Raw genomic sequence first — 17553 nt, forward strand, 5'->3', positions numbered from 1 at the left:
GAGGCCCTGTGCTGCTGCCAGCTCACATGATGTCTCCATCATCACCGTCAGTCAGTCTTTCATACCCTGGTGGCAGAATTTACTTTTTGGCAAAGGATAAGACAAAAAAGAAATATAATGCACCGTACATAACAATTTGAATTGCTCCTGAAATTACATAAGATCTTCTAGGAAATCCTTTCAAAGAGACTGTGTTTGTGTGTGAATAACATGCATTGCATTCTAATGCATTTAAAGGACTATCATCCTTATTAACCCCCCTATCCATTTCCCCCCCTGGATTACTGGTTTAGGACCAAAAGGCCTTCTGTCCTCTGAGAGTTTTTAAATAAAGAGCAATATACTTCCCATGGACGTATTACTGACTTGGAATTTATCTAGCTATAAAATGTTACTCAAAGAGACACGTACCATCTCCCAACCAGGAAGAGAATTAAAATGACCACAAAGTGACATATAACGAAAACAAAGATACACAAAAGGACGACAAAGAGATAAAAAATAGCTGCAGAGACCGCAAAGAGACTCATAACAACTATAACAAGGGGCAAAACAACTGCAAAGAGACACAAATCTACTACACAGATACACAAAATGAACGAAAAGCTACAAAAAACAGTTTAAACAACTATATATTCTGTACGTCAGGGGTCAATGTGGCGGTGGGGCTTATTGCATATCTGTGCCCAGGGGCCCACCGTCTCATAATCCGCCCATGATACTACCATGCACATGCACACGCGTGTCTAACACAATGGCCTCTAAAGTTAGTGAATTGACTACATTTTTTCAAAACGTTGGGCTTATTAGTGATTGTATCTGAATACATTTATAAATTAGGCCTCACCCTACCAACACTGCTGATTTCCTGGATACCTAATGATTAAACATGAGTACAGAATGATCAGGATTGCTTTACCATAAGTAGACAGCTAAATGCGTTTGCATTAGCGTTTTATACTTAAATCTCTGTTCTCTGCTGTACATCTGTTGGTGATGAATAGCTATCCAGCTACATAGCTAGGCTATGTATGAGCATTTGGCAGGAGTGTCCTGCTGTCAGTCAAAATGATGCTCTTAGTCACCCCCACCCATGCAGCCGCAGATTAGATGTGTGATAATGCATTGTCACCTAAAATGGGACGTTTTGACACTCTGGGGTGCTAAAAGCAGAAATATCAGTGTGGACTTTAGCACTGTACCTGAGTTACACTAAAAGCCAAGTAGTGAGTGGTTTTCCTTCAGTCATTTGGTAAGGATGCAACTAAAAACAAAATACATGTACGCTACTCAGTCATGGAGGGTTAGACCCAACATTAGGGTTTTCTCATGAGTATATTTTATGGCGTAAAGATGACAAAAAGCTGTTTTGCTACAATGATGTCTAACTGTATACACATGAATACAAAAACAAGCAATAGAAAGGTGTCTAATTACTATACTTTCACATTTTCAACCCAATAACAGCACCAGAATATTGAGGTTTCATGTTTTATTGTGAGTTGACCATAAATCAATCCTCAAATTAATTGTCATCTAATAGTATATTGAATAAATTGTTGCTCTACATATACTGCTCACATAAACAAGTCACAATAAGCAATTTTAGATTATTGTTTTTATTACTACTAATACTAATACTACTACTACAACTAATAATAATTAATAATAACAATAACAACAATGATACTATTATTATTATTATTATTATTATTATTATTATTATACTTATAATTATTATTATAATAATCATTTGTCCAGCATGAATTATTTTCATTTATTTCTGTGAAAATCAATTATCACATTTTTGAAACTCTTGACTTGTCCAGCCATCATAATGAGCATCATGTACACGTTCATACTTGTCAGTGATACAGAATTGTTTGCCTTATGTGTAAATCTGTTTGAACGTTTGAACTTACCTAACTCAAAGTCTTATCGCACCCATTACTGTTTAGTCAATTGTATTTTGTGGGCTTGTGTAAAATTATTTTGTGGTGAAGCATCTCCACATAATAAATATTTTCTTCCAGTACTTCATTTCTTCCATTGGTCCCTTTGAGGAGAGAGTCATGTCAACAGTGCCAGAGAGCATCAGCTACAGCTGCAGTCAATAGTTCTTTGTGCATTCTTGGTAAAGCTTCGCTGTATCCATCGGGACCATGATGCCAAAGACATATATTCTTTGTGTCACAATAAGCACACATGAGATTTACAGTTCACTTTCCATAATCTTTGTGGAATTCACAATTCACAAGACCACTTAGCTAAGAACACTGTATGTAGTCTTGTTTACATCACCATAATTTACTGAGTCATCATCAAGGCGCATGAAACCATTGACATTTAAAATGCTGTCAAAAAATTCATCAATAGGACTATTTTAATTTGCAGTATGGACCATAACAGAAAGAGAAGCCTTTCCAATGTGTGTGTGCTGCCCTGCAACAGGAGGCAAATGGAATGAGCTGTCAGTCTGAGACCAAAAACTGTATTGATGTTATTATGTCAACAAAACAACAAAATACAAATAAACAGCATAACTGTTCCGCCCCCTCTGTCACTTTAGATTCACACATAATCATTAGTAGGGTCAGTTCATTGTTGGTTTTGGTCTTTCCATTTATTTACAATAAGAAACATATAGAATATTGCCAGCTTTATCTGCAAACACAACAACAGTATTCATTGACTAGATGAAGGACTTAGTGTCCTCATAGGATATTTAAGGTGTGAACATCACCTTGGAAATCTACTGACATTAAATACGAAGTTCAAGCAGCATTAGTGTGTGAGAGGCTTTGACTGTGCTAACTGACTTAGCTATCAGGCAATAGTTAAAGATTGTTGAGTACACAGTAATATGCAATTTTCTATGCATTTTCAAATGTAGTTTGAACAAATTCCAGTGGTTTAAACTGATACAAGGAGATGACAAAGAATGAAAGAGCAAAGGGGGGTCCTCAAAATAGCAATCATCCCAAGTGCGGTATTATGTCCAGAATATATGAAACACTTGTTCCTTCCTTCTAACAGCACCACAGCGGTTTACCGTTCTACATAGACCTGCTGTGTGCGCTAAAAAGAGCTACTTTGTTTGGCAAGAGGACCATTGTGCATTGTGTGGAAGGAAACAATCTGTGTTTTGTCGGGGCTGACGCTTTTTGGTGCATCAGACCCCCTTTCCCGACTACAGCCCTGGGGGAAAGAAGGGTGAATATATGATACTTGTGAGATGGTAAGGCCTCACGTTTAACTCAAGTCACCAGCTGGGACTCTTGCACCAGTTAAAGATAACTGACCCCAGAGCCCAAAGTGCTGTGCTTGGTTTCTTTAAAAATGCCTTATGGCACCAACATCCTCCTTGTTATATTGATTGAGGGTGGCATGAAGATTATCTCAGTGCTGAACTCCTTTAAGGGATTCCAGGCCTTATGATTAAGGAAAACAAACACGCTAAAATATCTGTTTGCAAGGTCTTTTTTTTTTAAGTCTGGTCATTCCACCGTCTCTCAGCTGTACTCAGCTCCAGTTGGCATTTCTACAACATAATTACAGTGTTGTGGATGTGAAAAACAGCTTTTATGTAGCAACATGAGCTTCAGCTTAGGTCTCCCAACCCCTGAACAAGGTCAAGGGTTCAGGTTTAGGGAGGGAAACCTCCTTTGGCCTATTAGTGTGTGTGCTCCAAAAGAAGCAAAAAAATCGCTGTGATGAGAGTGCTTTCACAGTGTTGGGGAGGTGCTTGGGTCAATGTGGCTCTGAGAAATATGTGAGTGAGCCAAACCAAAGGAACATTAGCAAAAACAGAACTGCCCATTCTCCCTGTGGTCTTAACCCAGTACATTTTTCTTTGCCAATATAACAGTTCTATCTTTAATATTTTAATGCATCTAGAAATATCAAAGATTTTTTTCATGTCATATGCCAACAGTATTGTGGTCAGCACACAAAAAGTAAATTATGTGTCAACAATCAGAATGACTTTATGACCACTGTTACACCATTCTTGTCAAAGGAAAGTGCAGCGGTTGAGGGAGATGAGTGGGTGTACATTCTTTGTGCCAGTTACAACAGTAAAAGGAAAAGACGAAAAAGCATTAAATAGAAGCTCAAAACGTTTCTGACCGAGAGCTAAGAAGAGGTCATGCCTTAACAACGCTCACTCTCACTCATATAAGCCTTTAATCAGAAGATCCCCTGACTTCAATCAAACGATAGCATTCCTCAACTGCCTACTCATGACAAAGCTCTCAGAGCATCTGACCTCCAGTCTGGCTGGCCCGGAGGATAACCTAAGAGAGGTCATCATCCGGGTTAGGGACTGACCCTGGACTCTCACTCCCCCGAGGAAGGCCACAATGCTGGCCTTCATTACAAACATCCAAACATGTGCGGGATGATCATAATTCTTGCACTTCCAGAGTTTAGCGGGGCACACTCTGCCCTCGGGCCAGCAGCAGCAGGATGGGCAAAAGGATCTATTGGAGCAGTAGGTAACCCTGACTCTGACACGGGTCACGTCCCTCTGATCTCAGTAGGCACAGAGCTCGACGCAGGAAGCCTTTGATGAGAAACTGAGCCAAGCCTGGGGAGAAAGGCACAACAGCCCAAGCCAGTGAATCGCTTTATTATGATGACCTGACCTCAAGGGTCAAAGAGCAAAATGGGACACACTCCGATACTTCTTCAAATACCCTCAGATACATTGGGGATACATTTCAAATTGAATTTTGGCCCATTTCAATACAGTTTAAAAAAAGGTATGGTTCATTTCCACAAGGGAAAGGATTTGAGAAGTGCCAATAGCAGCTGGTCGAACCAAACAAAGAACTACTGTTCACACACCACTGGGAACTGTTGGACTGCTAAGAAACTAAATTCTCACTTAAGTGGTAAAGAATACTTAGGGGACCTAATGGATCTGGGTGATTAAATAAATAGATGAACAAATGAAGGTACATAAAAACGAGAAGGAAAAAAAATTAAGTTAAGTACTAAAAAGGTTAAGTACTAATTAGCCCTTAACACAGGATCACTAAGGCTGATCGGGATGTTATTTGTCAGTTTTGTCAATTTTTTTCCCCTAGTAGATTTAGTCACACACCAAAGTATTGGGCTAGTTAAACGTTAGACCTGATGATGGCAAGAGATGAAAAGTCAGGGGATCACCAGAGCTATTACAATTCATCCTTTCGCAAACATGAATGTCTGTCACTCTGCTGGTGGGGCTATTTGAAAAGACAGGGCCTCATCAAAGCTGTTAGGATTTATCATCTGGTAACCATGCATGTCTGTTAAGGATTATGTGCCAAATCCATCTTGAAGATGTCAAGATATTTCACAGGATCAGGAAAAAGTACACATGATGATTGAGCTACTTAAAAAGTCAGGTCATTGCCAATGTAATTGGGATTCATTCTCTTGAGGGACCTTAAAAATCCATACCAAATTTCATGGCAATCCATCCAATATGGGAATAAACAAAGGTCAGAGTCATCCAACCTCCAACGGCAACCTAGAGTTAAAATATGAAGAATGCGGAAGTGCTAAAAACTGCGTGTCATCTAATGGCCACTTGAGGCTGGATCAAAAGGGGAGTCAATCCCCGTAGACCCCTATGTTGAAATGCCCAACTTTACAGCAGAAACATGAGTTAACAGCCTGGTATGAAAAACTTTTTTGGTCTCTGTGGTTAATATCCCTATTAATGACGGCTGAACAGGGTTTCTATTTTTAAATAATTATTTCAAGACTTAAAGTTATGCTTAATAAAGGGCATGGCCACTTTGGTGCCGTCACAGCCTCTAGCTGTTAGCTAGGGTCACCTCAGTTATTCGAGTCATTGAACTTGACCTCTCAACATGTGATTTTCCATGCAATATCATAATGTGGCTTGCTGTGCGATTATTTGTACGCTGGGCAATTTGCTGCCAATGTGCAGGCTTTGGATGATGGTCTGGATGATCTCCGTGTACACATCAGTTTCCAACAGTTTATCATGAACTGTAAAATCCTTGTTTCACTGAAACTAAAAATCCTTGAATAACTTAATTGTACAGTGCCATTCGACTCTTCTAACTTATTACATACCGATCTGATGGAAGATTAGACTTAATTTCAATAGTGTTTTCCCTTGTACAATTTCTTATGACAAATAAATGATTGATTAATAAGTATTATATTGTTTAAGTAACGTTATCGCACTAAATAGCAGTTATTGTGTCGGTGCTCACCATACCTGGCTTGGTAGCTTATCTTTAAAAGACTTAGGAGTCGGCTGTTAATATTTTTCCGGAAGGTCCATTACAAACAAGCCTCTTTTTCCATACCCAAAATAGGTAACCTAATTAATATGTTAACATGAATTACAAATGCACCTAACGCTAACCAAGCTAGCACTAGTGTTAGCTGTTAACATTAGCGTTCGGTATGCTTATGGGACCTTCCCCCAATGAGCCTCGCTCTTACCAGATTTCCAGCTCCACCCTCTTGTCTACATATGGTCACTTCTGGTTACCAGAAAACAAAGTGGTGACTGCTAGAGCCTGCGCCTCTGAGCTTCACTTTGGCTCTTTAGAAACCTAGGGGTGAAGTCACCATATTTTATACAGTCAATGGATCCAACCAACTTTGCCCTCCTAGAGCCATGCAGCTAGTGTAGCTTAAGAGAGACAAATAAGATAGATGATCAAAGCAGAGATCATCACATACAACAGAAGTAAGGAAGCACTTTTTAATAATACTGTAATACAAAGGTATTTTGTAGAACAATACTCTCTTGCAGGATTGTCATTTTTAAAGGTTTTCTTTTTCCAGAAAAGTAATTGCTGAGTCATTGTTACTCATCAATAACCTTTTTAGAACAATGCAGATTGTCTGGTGCTCTGGGCCCATGAATATCCACTACTTGCACTCTAAAGCTATGAGCGCATTACTATATATGAGAATCTATTTTAAAGCTTTGCTGCTTGCATTTGTTCCATTGTGGGTCAGCTGAGGATAGCAGTCTTTCGTCCACTCCACCCCCTGCCCCTCTGATGCATGTTGTTTTGTCTGGTATACCAAGGTGCAGGGTGCAAATGTCACCAACAACAGCTGACTCGACAGAGTGCCTTCTACTTAACAGGCAGCAGCCCTGAAGTGAGATGTCTGCCAACAGCTGAGCCGGTAGAATGGGGATTCCTCAGATAAAGATTGGATGCTTCCCTTCAACCCTCTCTCCACATATCTGAGATCTTGGTTAATAATAAGTATTGCATGATTGTGCAGCTTTAAATGGGAAGTGCATTCAAAGGAACTATAATATTGCATATTCATTCTCATCTTAAGGTTGTGTTGACTAAGTCAGAATATGATCACAAATAATTCAAGATCAGACTGGGTAATTTAAGGATTTTACTACTGAATTTTTTTGATCATATAATGATTTGGTGTAAAATTCTTTGAATAAAGACCGCTGTTCTTGTCCCGTGTAAAACCAAAAACGTTGACATTACTCTTTCAATGCACCCCGTGGTTTCAGAAACATACCATTCCAACATATTTTTGGTTAACTGGGTTGAGCATTTAGCAGCTGAAGGGACAGATATTTTTCTTAGGAGTTGGTGGAGAACCAAAACAGAGCTAAAAGTAAATATTGGACTTCTATTCATCAAGTTGCCGGACACACAACAACAAATGACTGTTGACATGTTGACATGTTGCTTGTAGATTCTCCGGCAAAACATTACGGCACACAGTGAAGCTTGGATTACAAAACACAGAGAGGGAGCCACCTGATTCTCTGCTCTGGTAGATATTACTCCACTATATCTTCACCTAGCAAATACTTGTTTGCTGCCATAATAATGCTAATTTCCCTTGTATATAACCTTTAAAGTCTACATAATGTGTTAACCATTGTCAAGGAAACAGGCATACATACAGTGGATATAAAAAGTCTTCACACCCCTGTTAAAATGCCATGTTTTTGTGATGTAAATAAATGAGACCAAGTTAAATCATATCGGAACTTTTTCCACCTTTAATGTGACCTATAACGTGAACAATTCAATTGAAAAACAAACTGAAATCTTTTAGGGGAAAAAATAAAAAATAAAAAAGTAAAATAATGTGGTTGCATAAGTGTGCACACCCTCTTATAACTGGGGATGTGGATGTGTTCAGAATTAACCAATCACATTCAAACTCATGTTAAATAGTAGTCAGTACACACCTGCCATCATTTAAAGTGACTCTGATTAATCCCAAATAAAGTTCAGCTGTTCTAGTAGGATTTTCCTGACATTTTCTTAGTTGCATCTTACAGCAAAAGCCATGGTCCGCAGAGAGCTTCCAAAGCATCAGAGGTACCTCATTGTTGAAAGGTATCAGTCAGGAGAAGGGTACAAAATAATTTCCAAGGCATTAGATATACCATGGAACACAGTGAAGACAGTCATCATCAAGTGGAGAAAATATGGCACAACAGTGACATTACCAAGAACTGGACGTCCCTCCAAAATTGATGAAAAGACGAGAAGAAAACTGGTCAGGGAGGCTTCCAAGAGGCCTACAGCAACATTAAAGGAGCTGCAGGAATTTCTGGCAAGTACTGGCTGTGTACTACATGTGACAACAATCTCCCGTATTCTTCATATGTTTGGGCTATGGGGTAGGGTGGCAAGACGGAAGCCTTTTCTTACGAAGAAAAACATCCAAGCCCGGCTAAATTTTGCCAAAACTTACATGAAGTCTCCCAAAAGCATGTGGGAAAATGTGCTATGGTCTGATGAAACCAAGGTTGAACTTTTTGGCCATAATTCCAAAAGGTATGTTTGGCGCAAAAACAACACTGCACATCACCCAAAGAACACCATACCCACAGTGAAGCATGGTGGGGCAGCATCATGCTTCGGGGCTGCTTTTCTTCAGCTGGAACCGGGGCCTTAGTCAGGGTGGAGGGAATTATGAACAGTTCCAAATACCAGTCAATATTGGCACAAAACCTTCAGGCTTCCGTTAGAAAGCTGAAGATGAAGAGGAATTTCACCTTTCAGCACGACAACGACCCAAAGCATACATCCAAATCAACAAAAGCATGGCTTCACCAGAAGAAGATTAAAGTTTTGGAATGGCCCAGCCAGAGCCCAGACCTGAATCCAACTGAACATCTGTGGGGTGAACTGAAGAGGGCTGTGAACAGGAGATGCCCTCGCAATCTGACAGATTTGGAGCTCTTTTGCAAAGAAGAGTGGGCAAATATTGCCAAGTCAAGATGTGCCATGCTAATAGACTCCTACCCAAAAAAGACTGAGTTCTGTAATGAAATCAAAAGGTGCTTCAACAAAGTATTAGTTGAAGGGTGTTCATATTTATGCAACCAGGTTATTGTAAGTTTTTTATTTTTTATTTTTCCCCCTAAAAGATTTCAGTTTGTTTTTCAATTGAACTGTTCACGTTATAGGTCACATTAAAGGTGGAAAAAGTTCGGACATGATTTATCTTTGTCTCGTTTTTTTACATCACAAAAAACCTGGCATTTTAACAGGGGTGTGTAGACTTTTTATATCCACTGTATGTACTGTGTGTTTGTGCCCTGTTTACAGTATGAAGCTGTGTTTCTCAGAGCATACCATCTCTCCTCATCTGTGTGCTTTGTCTAATCATCCATTTGTGCCTCACTAACCTCTGGTTCTCCTCTCTGGTGAGACTCCTTATCCTGGGGCTATTTTTCTCCCATCCTCTCTCTAAGAGAATAAGGAATTTCTGTGGCAAAAGCAATCAGTGGGCTCCACTTCAAACCAGTCCCATGCTGCATTTGCTGTCAAATTAAAAGTGATTCGTTCTCTGTCTTTTAGAACTCTGCATCTTTTCTTATACGCACATCCACTTCCCTTATCTCTAGTCTCCTTCCTGCTACTAGCTTTGCTCTGTTTAACTTGACAGCAGCCCTCTCTTTCTCTGCTCATTTTCCCTCTCCTTTCCCCATCCTCTTCTCCTCTCTCTTCTTTACTGTTTTATGTTGCTTCAGGACCCATTTCTTCAGTGCTGGCCTGCCACTGTTCATTTTGGACAACATGCCATCTAACTTTAGAAACTGCCCTGTATGCATTTTATGCCTAAGGAGTGTCCTTTTTCACCTGGGTTTTCAAACTGGAGTCTTTTGTTTCTTTTGCTCTAGTATTCAGACTGAAGAATCAAGAATAAAATGCACAACTATTACAAGTAGTACATTATCTTTTCAATAGCGGAATATTAAGAAAGATACAGAACCATACAGATGTATGCAGATCAAGACAGGGCTTCAAAGCATAACAAATGTTGCTCCTCTATTATTGAATAGATATATTACATATGCACAGCGGTTATCAAAGAGCAATATAAAGAGACCTGACACTGAGACAAGAGAAATGTGTGTGAAAATAAATTGGTTTAATTTACACCCTGTCAATTAATGTGTTATAAACTGTGTATGTTAAAGCAACCTTAGTTAAAGGTGGTTTTCTTTCGACTTGTAACTTTCACCAACAGTAAAATACACCTCTGCAAACAGACAGTTTGAGGAATTATTTTCAAATCTTTCTTTCATTTATCCTTCAATAAAGCTGTTTGTAAATCAGGTTAAAAGGAGGATTTGTTTACATTCTGTCTGAACGCTGTCAGCTCTCAGGATGCTGCCCTGCTCGACTCAAGTCATATCCTCAGAACTGTGCAGTCCCATTTCTGAGGACCTGCCAACAAAACCTGAATTGAGCAAGAGTATGAATACGAAAATAAGATGCTTTATTTCAGTGTCAGTGGAACATTTATGGTTTAAATGCATTTTAACAAAAAGGAAAAGGATGAACGACACAGCATCATTAATTATGCAAATCATTACATTTCTGAACACAGCACTTTATATGAAGCAAAGTTAGATTAAAATAAAACTTCTATAAAAGAAAGCACTGAAAATCAGTTACTTACAGATCCCCCCAAATTATGGCTCCAAGACCCTTGTCATAATAATGTAAATAATAAAGTTATAAACCAATATAAATTGTAAGGCGTCATTACCATTCCCCCCAAATCTACATGGTCTGTTTGATGACTTGTTACAGTCATCATACATCTTAAAGGAATAGTCTAAAGACATTAGAGACCATTAGAGGACAAGATCAATACCACTCTCAGACCTGTCCGTTAAATGTGAAGCTAGGACAGAAGTGTAAAAATGACAAGCTGTGATGTTACTGGTTTTGTGCTGGACTCCACAATGTGACTGCATGAGCCTGGCTGAGAAAGCCATTGATTTTTTTAGTTTGCCCTTTCTTGAGGTGTCTGCCTCCGTCAGCAGCAGAACATTGCTTTGCTTTGAGTGTCTGCCAAACATTTCCTTAAAGGCCACTATGATTATTTTAATAAAAATAATAATAACAATTTATTACATTACATTAAGTGATGCTTTTAACTTACAAAAATTCAACAATGTTAAAGGGGTCACTCCTATTGATGAAATAAATAATTACCTGAATTTAAGCTCCTCCACAGAGCTACCTGCTCAGCAGCAAACAGCAGACAGACACAGTGAGAGCCTCGCTGGTGAACAAAGTGGAACATTAAGCAGATAACAGACAGATTTCCCTGTCACATTTCCCTCAGGAGTTGGTTGAAAACTAAAAAACGAGCTAAAAGAGAGAGAATATTGGAATTACATTATGCTGGACATGTTAATAATAACAAGTTTGCCATTTAAATGTAAAAGGTTATATGTCAATGTTATATGAGCAGCTTGTTGCCACGCCCCCAAGAGGCCAGTTACTGCAGATTTAAAGATGTTTAGTGACCATGCCAAACCAACAATTAACTTATTGATCACACATAAGCCACAATTACTAGTCACCTGTTGAAAGTGCTAGAGTATGACAAATAATATTTTTTATTATTACATACATGGTTTGTGCAACAAAAAAAAAAAATTACGTTAGATTTGCCTATATTCAAATCAAGGCTGTTTCATTAATATCTGGTGATTGATTTTATTGAAATCTGGAGCTGAGACTCCTCTTTATGTGTGCACCCTTCATACATATGGCTACAGTGAGCATACTGGTGTTTGCCCTTACAGCTGTACTCAACAGTGCTCTGAGAACATGCCACCTGTGATTTCACACCGGCCCTACTTCTATGAGGCCTCCAGGGACCACAGACTGTGCTATATGAAAGAAGACACAACACGGATTTAAACAGAAAAAAGGAGATAGTTTATTTGAAATGTACAAAAGCTATATACACACACGCACTCACACAAACCCACACACACAGAGCATAGTGAATGGTAGCAGACACACAAACATTTCAAAGGCTACTTAGAAATTCAGCAAACATAATAAAACTGAGGAATTTGCAGGGCGAGTTGGCCAATCCTGTCCGAAACAGGATTTCATATCAAAGTCTGTGTCCCTTCCTGGACTCTCTGCAGTTCATCCAGAGCCCAGGGGAACTATGTGGTGCAGCGAAGGGGGGTGCTATGAATGTGTTAATTAGGATCGGATCACTACTGAGTACACACAGAGGTACTTGTATATTCTTTTAGAGAATACTCCTCAGACACAGGGGTTCATATGCCCTGATAGACTAACACAGAGGCATATCCTTGTCCTGTTCAATCACTTACCCTTGTGAGATGGGACCACGGAGAGTTAATGGCTCTGATCCAGAGGGCAAAGAAGGAAATCTGATTTTACAGTGCTATCCCCAAGAGCTCAGACCATGATCAAAAAACACTTAATATCTGTGGATCATAACGTTGTACAACCAAGTGTTCAAACTAGGGCTGTCAAATGCTTATTTTTGTGAATCACAAATAGTCCTAACTTCCTGGTTGAAGGGTATAACTTGCTTATTGATTTTCATAAAATGTCATTTAAAATGTTTAATGAAAGCAAAATTTGCTCAGAAATGCACACAACCTTTATTCCAAAATGTATGTGTAATTGACACTCAGCAAAACAAAGGCAGGTTTTGCACAAGACAGGTCACTGAAATGGCACTTCTCTGCTTATTTGTTGTGCTGCAAGATTGAATTAAGTGCATAAATACATGTATTTATGGATCAATTTCTACATGCATATTTTCTGTATGGGGGCTGACTGTTCATTTACCTACGAGTTTTAAGTACCTGCATGTATGGTGGTGAAGTGAAAAGCTTTATTAACTGTAGGTCTGTGATAATTAACCTGCATAAAAAATATTTTACACTATGTCACGTTACCACTGCAATGTCTTCACTTATCTCACATATTGTAACAAACTATTAATCAGTATTGTGAGAATATTCTTTTGCAATCCACTTGTTTAGCACAAAGCAAAAAAAAGACAATGTAACTGATGTAATTAAAAAAATCTAGTTAAAAATGATTCGTTATCTTTTATGAATATATAGTAAGAGTCCATATGATACTTTACCTTTGACAGCCCTAGTTTAAACATCACAAGTCTATAGCATACCTTAAAGCAAGTACCATACAGTATAATCTATACACATTAAAGTCTTCATGAGAAAATATCATCTGTTATTTACATGTCCATTTCCTGGTAACTCTGTTTTCATGTCATACTCAGATGTTGATGTGAACTGCTTTAAGTGCACCACTTTGTAAAGGGCTATTACACCAGCAAATACTGAATGGCAATTGTTTGTAGATGCATCTATATATACCCATATATTTGTAGGTAAAATGTATGGCTTATAATGATAGAAATTGTTCTAATGCCTAGCTATACTTACTATTATTTTTCTAAGTAACATATTATAATCTGAAGCAAATATTACAAGATCAACATATTATTATGGACAATGAAGAAAAAAGAATTGTATGTAATAGCCAGTATTGCATTATTCAATCAGTGCTTTGTGTAGTCCATATATTCCTGATGTAGAAAGAGTTAAGACTGGATGGTTGATGAGGTTGATTGCTCTCAGCTTATCATGTTGAGGAACTTGCTTTCTTCAGCCAAGGCTGTGAGCATAGAGTTCATGTCACCGATGGCCATGTTGCCAATCCCTGCCGGTACAGACGCAAGGGTGACAGAGTTGCGTGGGGTGGTGAGACGTGAGGAACTCTGGGAGAGGCTCTGCAGGAGGCCAGGACTCAGGGTGCCAGACATAAGGCTGGAGTGGTCCCCATCATCTAGCATGGTGTCAAAGTCAATCTGGGCATGGTCCGTGGCCCCGGATCCGCTAGTGGAAGAATCCACAGTACTGCTGGAGACGTGGTTGACACCTGGTGAGGCCATGTTTGCTGCAGCAATAGTGTTGCTGGCCGGAGCCTGACTAGCACTGGGGGACATGGGGGCGTCAAAGCTGACTGAAGATGGCTCAAACATATGAATCTGACCCGAGTAGAGCACAGCAGAGTTGCTGTTGTGGGCTGCTGAGCCACTGGGCCTCTTTGGGCTCGCCTCTGATGTGTCAGTACCATAACTGGGGTTCAAATCAGATGATTTGGGTATTCGGCTTGGTGGCATCATGCTAGACCCAGTCTGTTGTCTGGCAATAGACTTGGGCTCTATGGGAGGCCTGGGTTGCAACATTCCTCTGCCTCCATTATGGATATTGTGCTGCTGAGAGACAACACTGTTATTGTGCTGCTGATCCACTTGGTTCACATGAGAATACCCATCAGCCTGTGTCCTTGCTCTGCAACTTTGCAGTTCTGGAACTGCCATATTGTTCCGGCTAGGTCTCAAGCTAATGCTCCCAGATATAGAATTTGGGATTGCCTCTTGACCAAACCCTTGCTGAGGACTCATTTGCTCAGTTAAGTTTGCACTGTTGCATTGCCTCTGTTGCTGATGCTGCTGGTGGGAGATTATCAGCCTCTGGCTGTTGTGGTTCGCATACCCCTGCATAGACATATTTTGACTCATAGGCACTACCTGCTGATTGCTGCCCAGGCCCTGACCTTGACCCTGGAAGGAACCAAAATTGTTCCTCTGCTGAGCAACAGCTAGGTTCCCTCTCAGAGGATTCTGTTGTTGTTTGGAGAGCTTGTTTGTAGTGTCCACAGTGCCTGAGCTCACCTCGTTCCATTGCACCGGCATGTTATTCTTGTTCATATTGCCCGATGGTTCTGAGAAGGGCTGATGGGAGACACCGGGACCCATCAAGCAGGATTGCATGTCCTGACCAGACTGAGTCATAGTGGCATCCGTCATGGCCATCCTTCTCTGAGCATGAAATGATGCTGGTGGGGCCATGACTGCCTGATAGCTCTTAGTCTGATTGTTGGAATGGTAGTCCACTTGCCCCAAGTTGTGACTTAAAGGGCCAGAATTCTGGGACCTAAGGTAATGCACCACATCATCTGGAAGCACCATGTCATCCTCTCCACTCTGCTCCCCCCCAATCATCATACCATCCACTGCCATGTTTTCCATGGCTACATTCTCAGAAATGCTGGGTGGTCTGGGGGCAAACGGGTAGCGTTGCAGGCTGCCATCAGAGCGAGTATAGCCCTGCATAGCCAGTGCCTGGTGGCGTTCAGCTGAAGGACCATTCATGGGGTTCATGCTGTTCATGCTGTTATAGCGCTGAACCCTTGGAAAGGACAGAGGGTCCAGTGTGGGACGACGCACTGGATCACTGGCACGACGTGGAAGGTTGGTGGGTACCTCATGGGGCATCATGCTCCGTGTGCCATATCCTAAATCACTGCACCGCCGAGGCAAAGTTCCAGAGGTTGGCTGATGAAATGGGTGCGACATGCCTTCCTGGGAGTCACTGTAGAGTGCCATTCGGGTCCTCAGGCTCATTCGATCCAAATTGGGGAGAGGAGTAGGTGGAGCTCCACCAATGGCAGCAGCATATTTTGCCTTTAGTCTATAATGTTGCGCTGGTGTCAGACTGAGGACGCTGGGGAGACCTCCTCCACCTCCTCCACTGACACCCCCACCTCCACACTGGCTAGCCTCGCTGGAGCGGCGAGACAGATCAGTGGAGATCGGGTCATAGGAGTCAGCCGAACTGATATTGTTGTGGCGGTTAGTACCAAACTGGGACGCCTCACTGGAGCGGCGGCTGGAGTAGCAGGGTGAAATACCGGAGGAGCGCCGACTCATGGTGTAAGCTGAGCTGATGGTGCTGGTGGTGCTGTCACGGCGTTCATTCAGCTGGTTCAGCAGTGTTATTTCGCATGAAGACAGGTCACCCATGCGTTGGCCATGGTACGGACCGCTTAAGTTACTGATAATGTTGGAGCTCTCCAGCAGGGAACCTGGCAGATACAAAGCAAATTGTTTATATTTATAATTATTTACAATCGCTATTGGACTCACTATCCATGTAGACATAATGCAATTCAGCCTTCTTGGATCCTCATCATGACTGTGACGACTTAAAATAATACAGCAAACAGATTTCCTCAACCCACACTTACCGACTGCAGGTATGGGAGGCAGCTTCATGCTGTTGCGTTGGCACGGCGGTGGCTGTGGCGCAGAGTTGACCCAGGGGCAGGAGTCCCTCACTGTCTTCAGCCTTTCCTTCTTGATGTTCTCCAGCTTGATAGTGACCGCGCCAACATGACCCACAGCTTTCCTGAACTGAAGCCCCATCCCAGCCTGCTGTCCCCCAGCGGTAACAGTGGAGTCAACCATGGGGCAATCGTCCTGTGTGCTGAGGTCCCCGAAGCTGCCCCCGCTGTGCAAGGCCATCTCTACTCCACTGTCGTTGTTGTTGGCACTGCTGAGAGGCGACGGCTCACTGCTACATGACGAGTGGCCACCAGGACTGGACTGATACATCTGGTGGAGGACGGTACGGAGGAATTTGATGTAAGTGGGACAAATCAAACAATTGGAGCTTTATTTTAAATGACAGAGCTACATTGTTCAATTTTCAACTAGTTAATAAGTAATAATTTGCCAAACTTAACACTGATAAAGATTTTCTATTTACAAAAAAATGGTGAAACAAAGGGAAATTGAAAAAAAGAAAGTGAAACAATAAAAGCTATTGTGACATGCCAAGTCCCGAGAACTCCATTATGTATTCTTCAATATTAAATAATTACCACATTTAAGAAATTCTGATTGTAATGGTGTCTTAATAACTAATGTAGGTCTATAGTTCCATAATCTCATTAATCATAGATGAATTTGATTTATTTACAACAAGAAAAACAAGTGGATAATAGATGAGTTCTGTGAGCAAGAATCCAGCAGTGACAGTAATTCAAACTGGTCGAAAATGAACTCAAGTCTTGATCACAGCTTGATGCTGGCACTATTTGTTCAACACACAAGCTAAAACAGTCCCAGCCTCTGCATATTAATGCGACAAGGACTTTCATCATTGGTCGACCACAGAGGCTACGGCCAGTATTCTTGTGGACAAAAATAAAGTTTTATGGCAATGTGTGTGTCTCCATACATGCATATATGGGCATCGCATATACATAGGAGCATGTTTAATATTTGTGAAAATGGATAATCATGCAAAAACAACATTTTACATCATGTAAGGATGCATCGATGTAGCACAAAACATTAACACATCTTCCCATGCTGAGTTGCGATCAGAAAGAG

At 40.7% G+C, this 17553-nt stretch overlaps 1 protein-coding gene across 1 annotated transcript in view; it reads right to left on the reverse strand.

The window, feature by feature from the left end:
* Window positions 1-12232: 12232 nt before the first annotated feature.
* Window positions 12233-17553, reverse strand: part of gli2a (GLI family zinc finger 2a) — an 84957-nt gene continuing 79636 nt past the window's right edge. The window contains exons 13-14 of the mRNA XM_054614946.1: window positions 16404-16770; window positions 12233-16241 (exon numbers count right to left, since the gene is read on the reverse strand). Of these exons, the coding sequence (XP_054470921.1) occupies window positions 13945-16241; window positions 16404-16770 (2664 nt within the window). The 3' untranslated portion in view covers window positions 12233-13944. The remainder of the gene's footprint in view (window positions 16242-16403; window positions 16771-17553) is intronic.

The sequence above is a fragment of the Anoplopoma fimbria genome, chromosome 16 (assembly GCF_027596085.1).
Source record: "Anoplopoma fimbria isolate UVic2021 breed Golden Eagle Sablefish chromosome 16, Afim_UVic_2022, whole genome shotgun sequence".
Lineage (NCBI taxonomy): Eukaryota > Metazoa > Chordata > Actinopteri > Perciformes > Anoplopomatidae > Anoplopoma > Anoplopoma fimbria.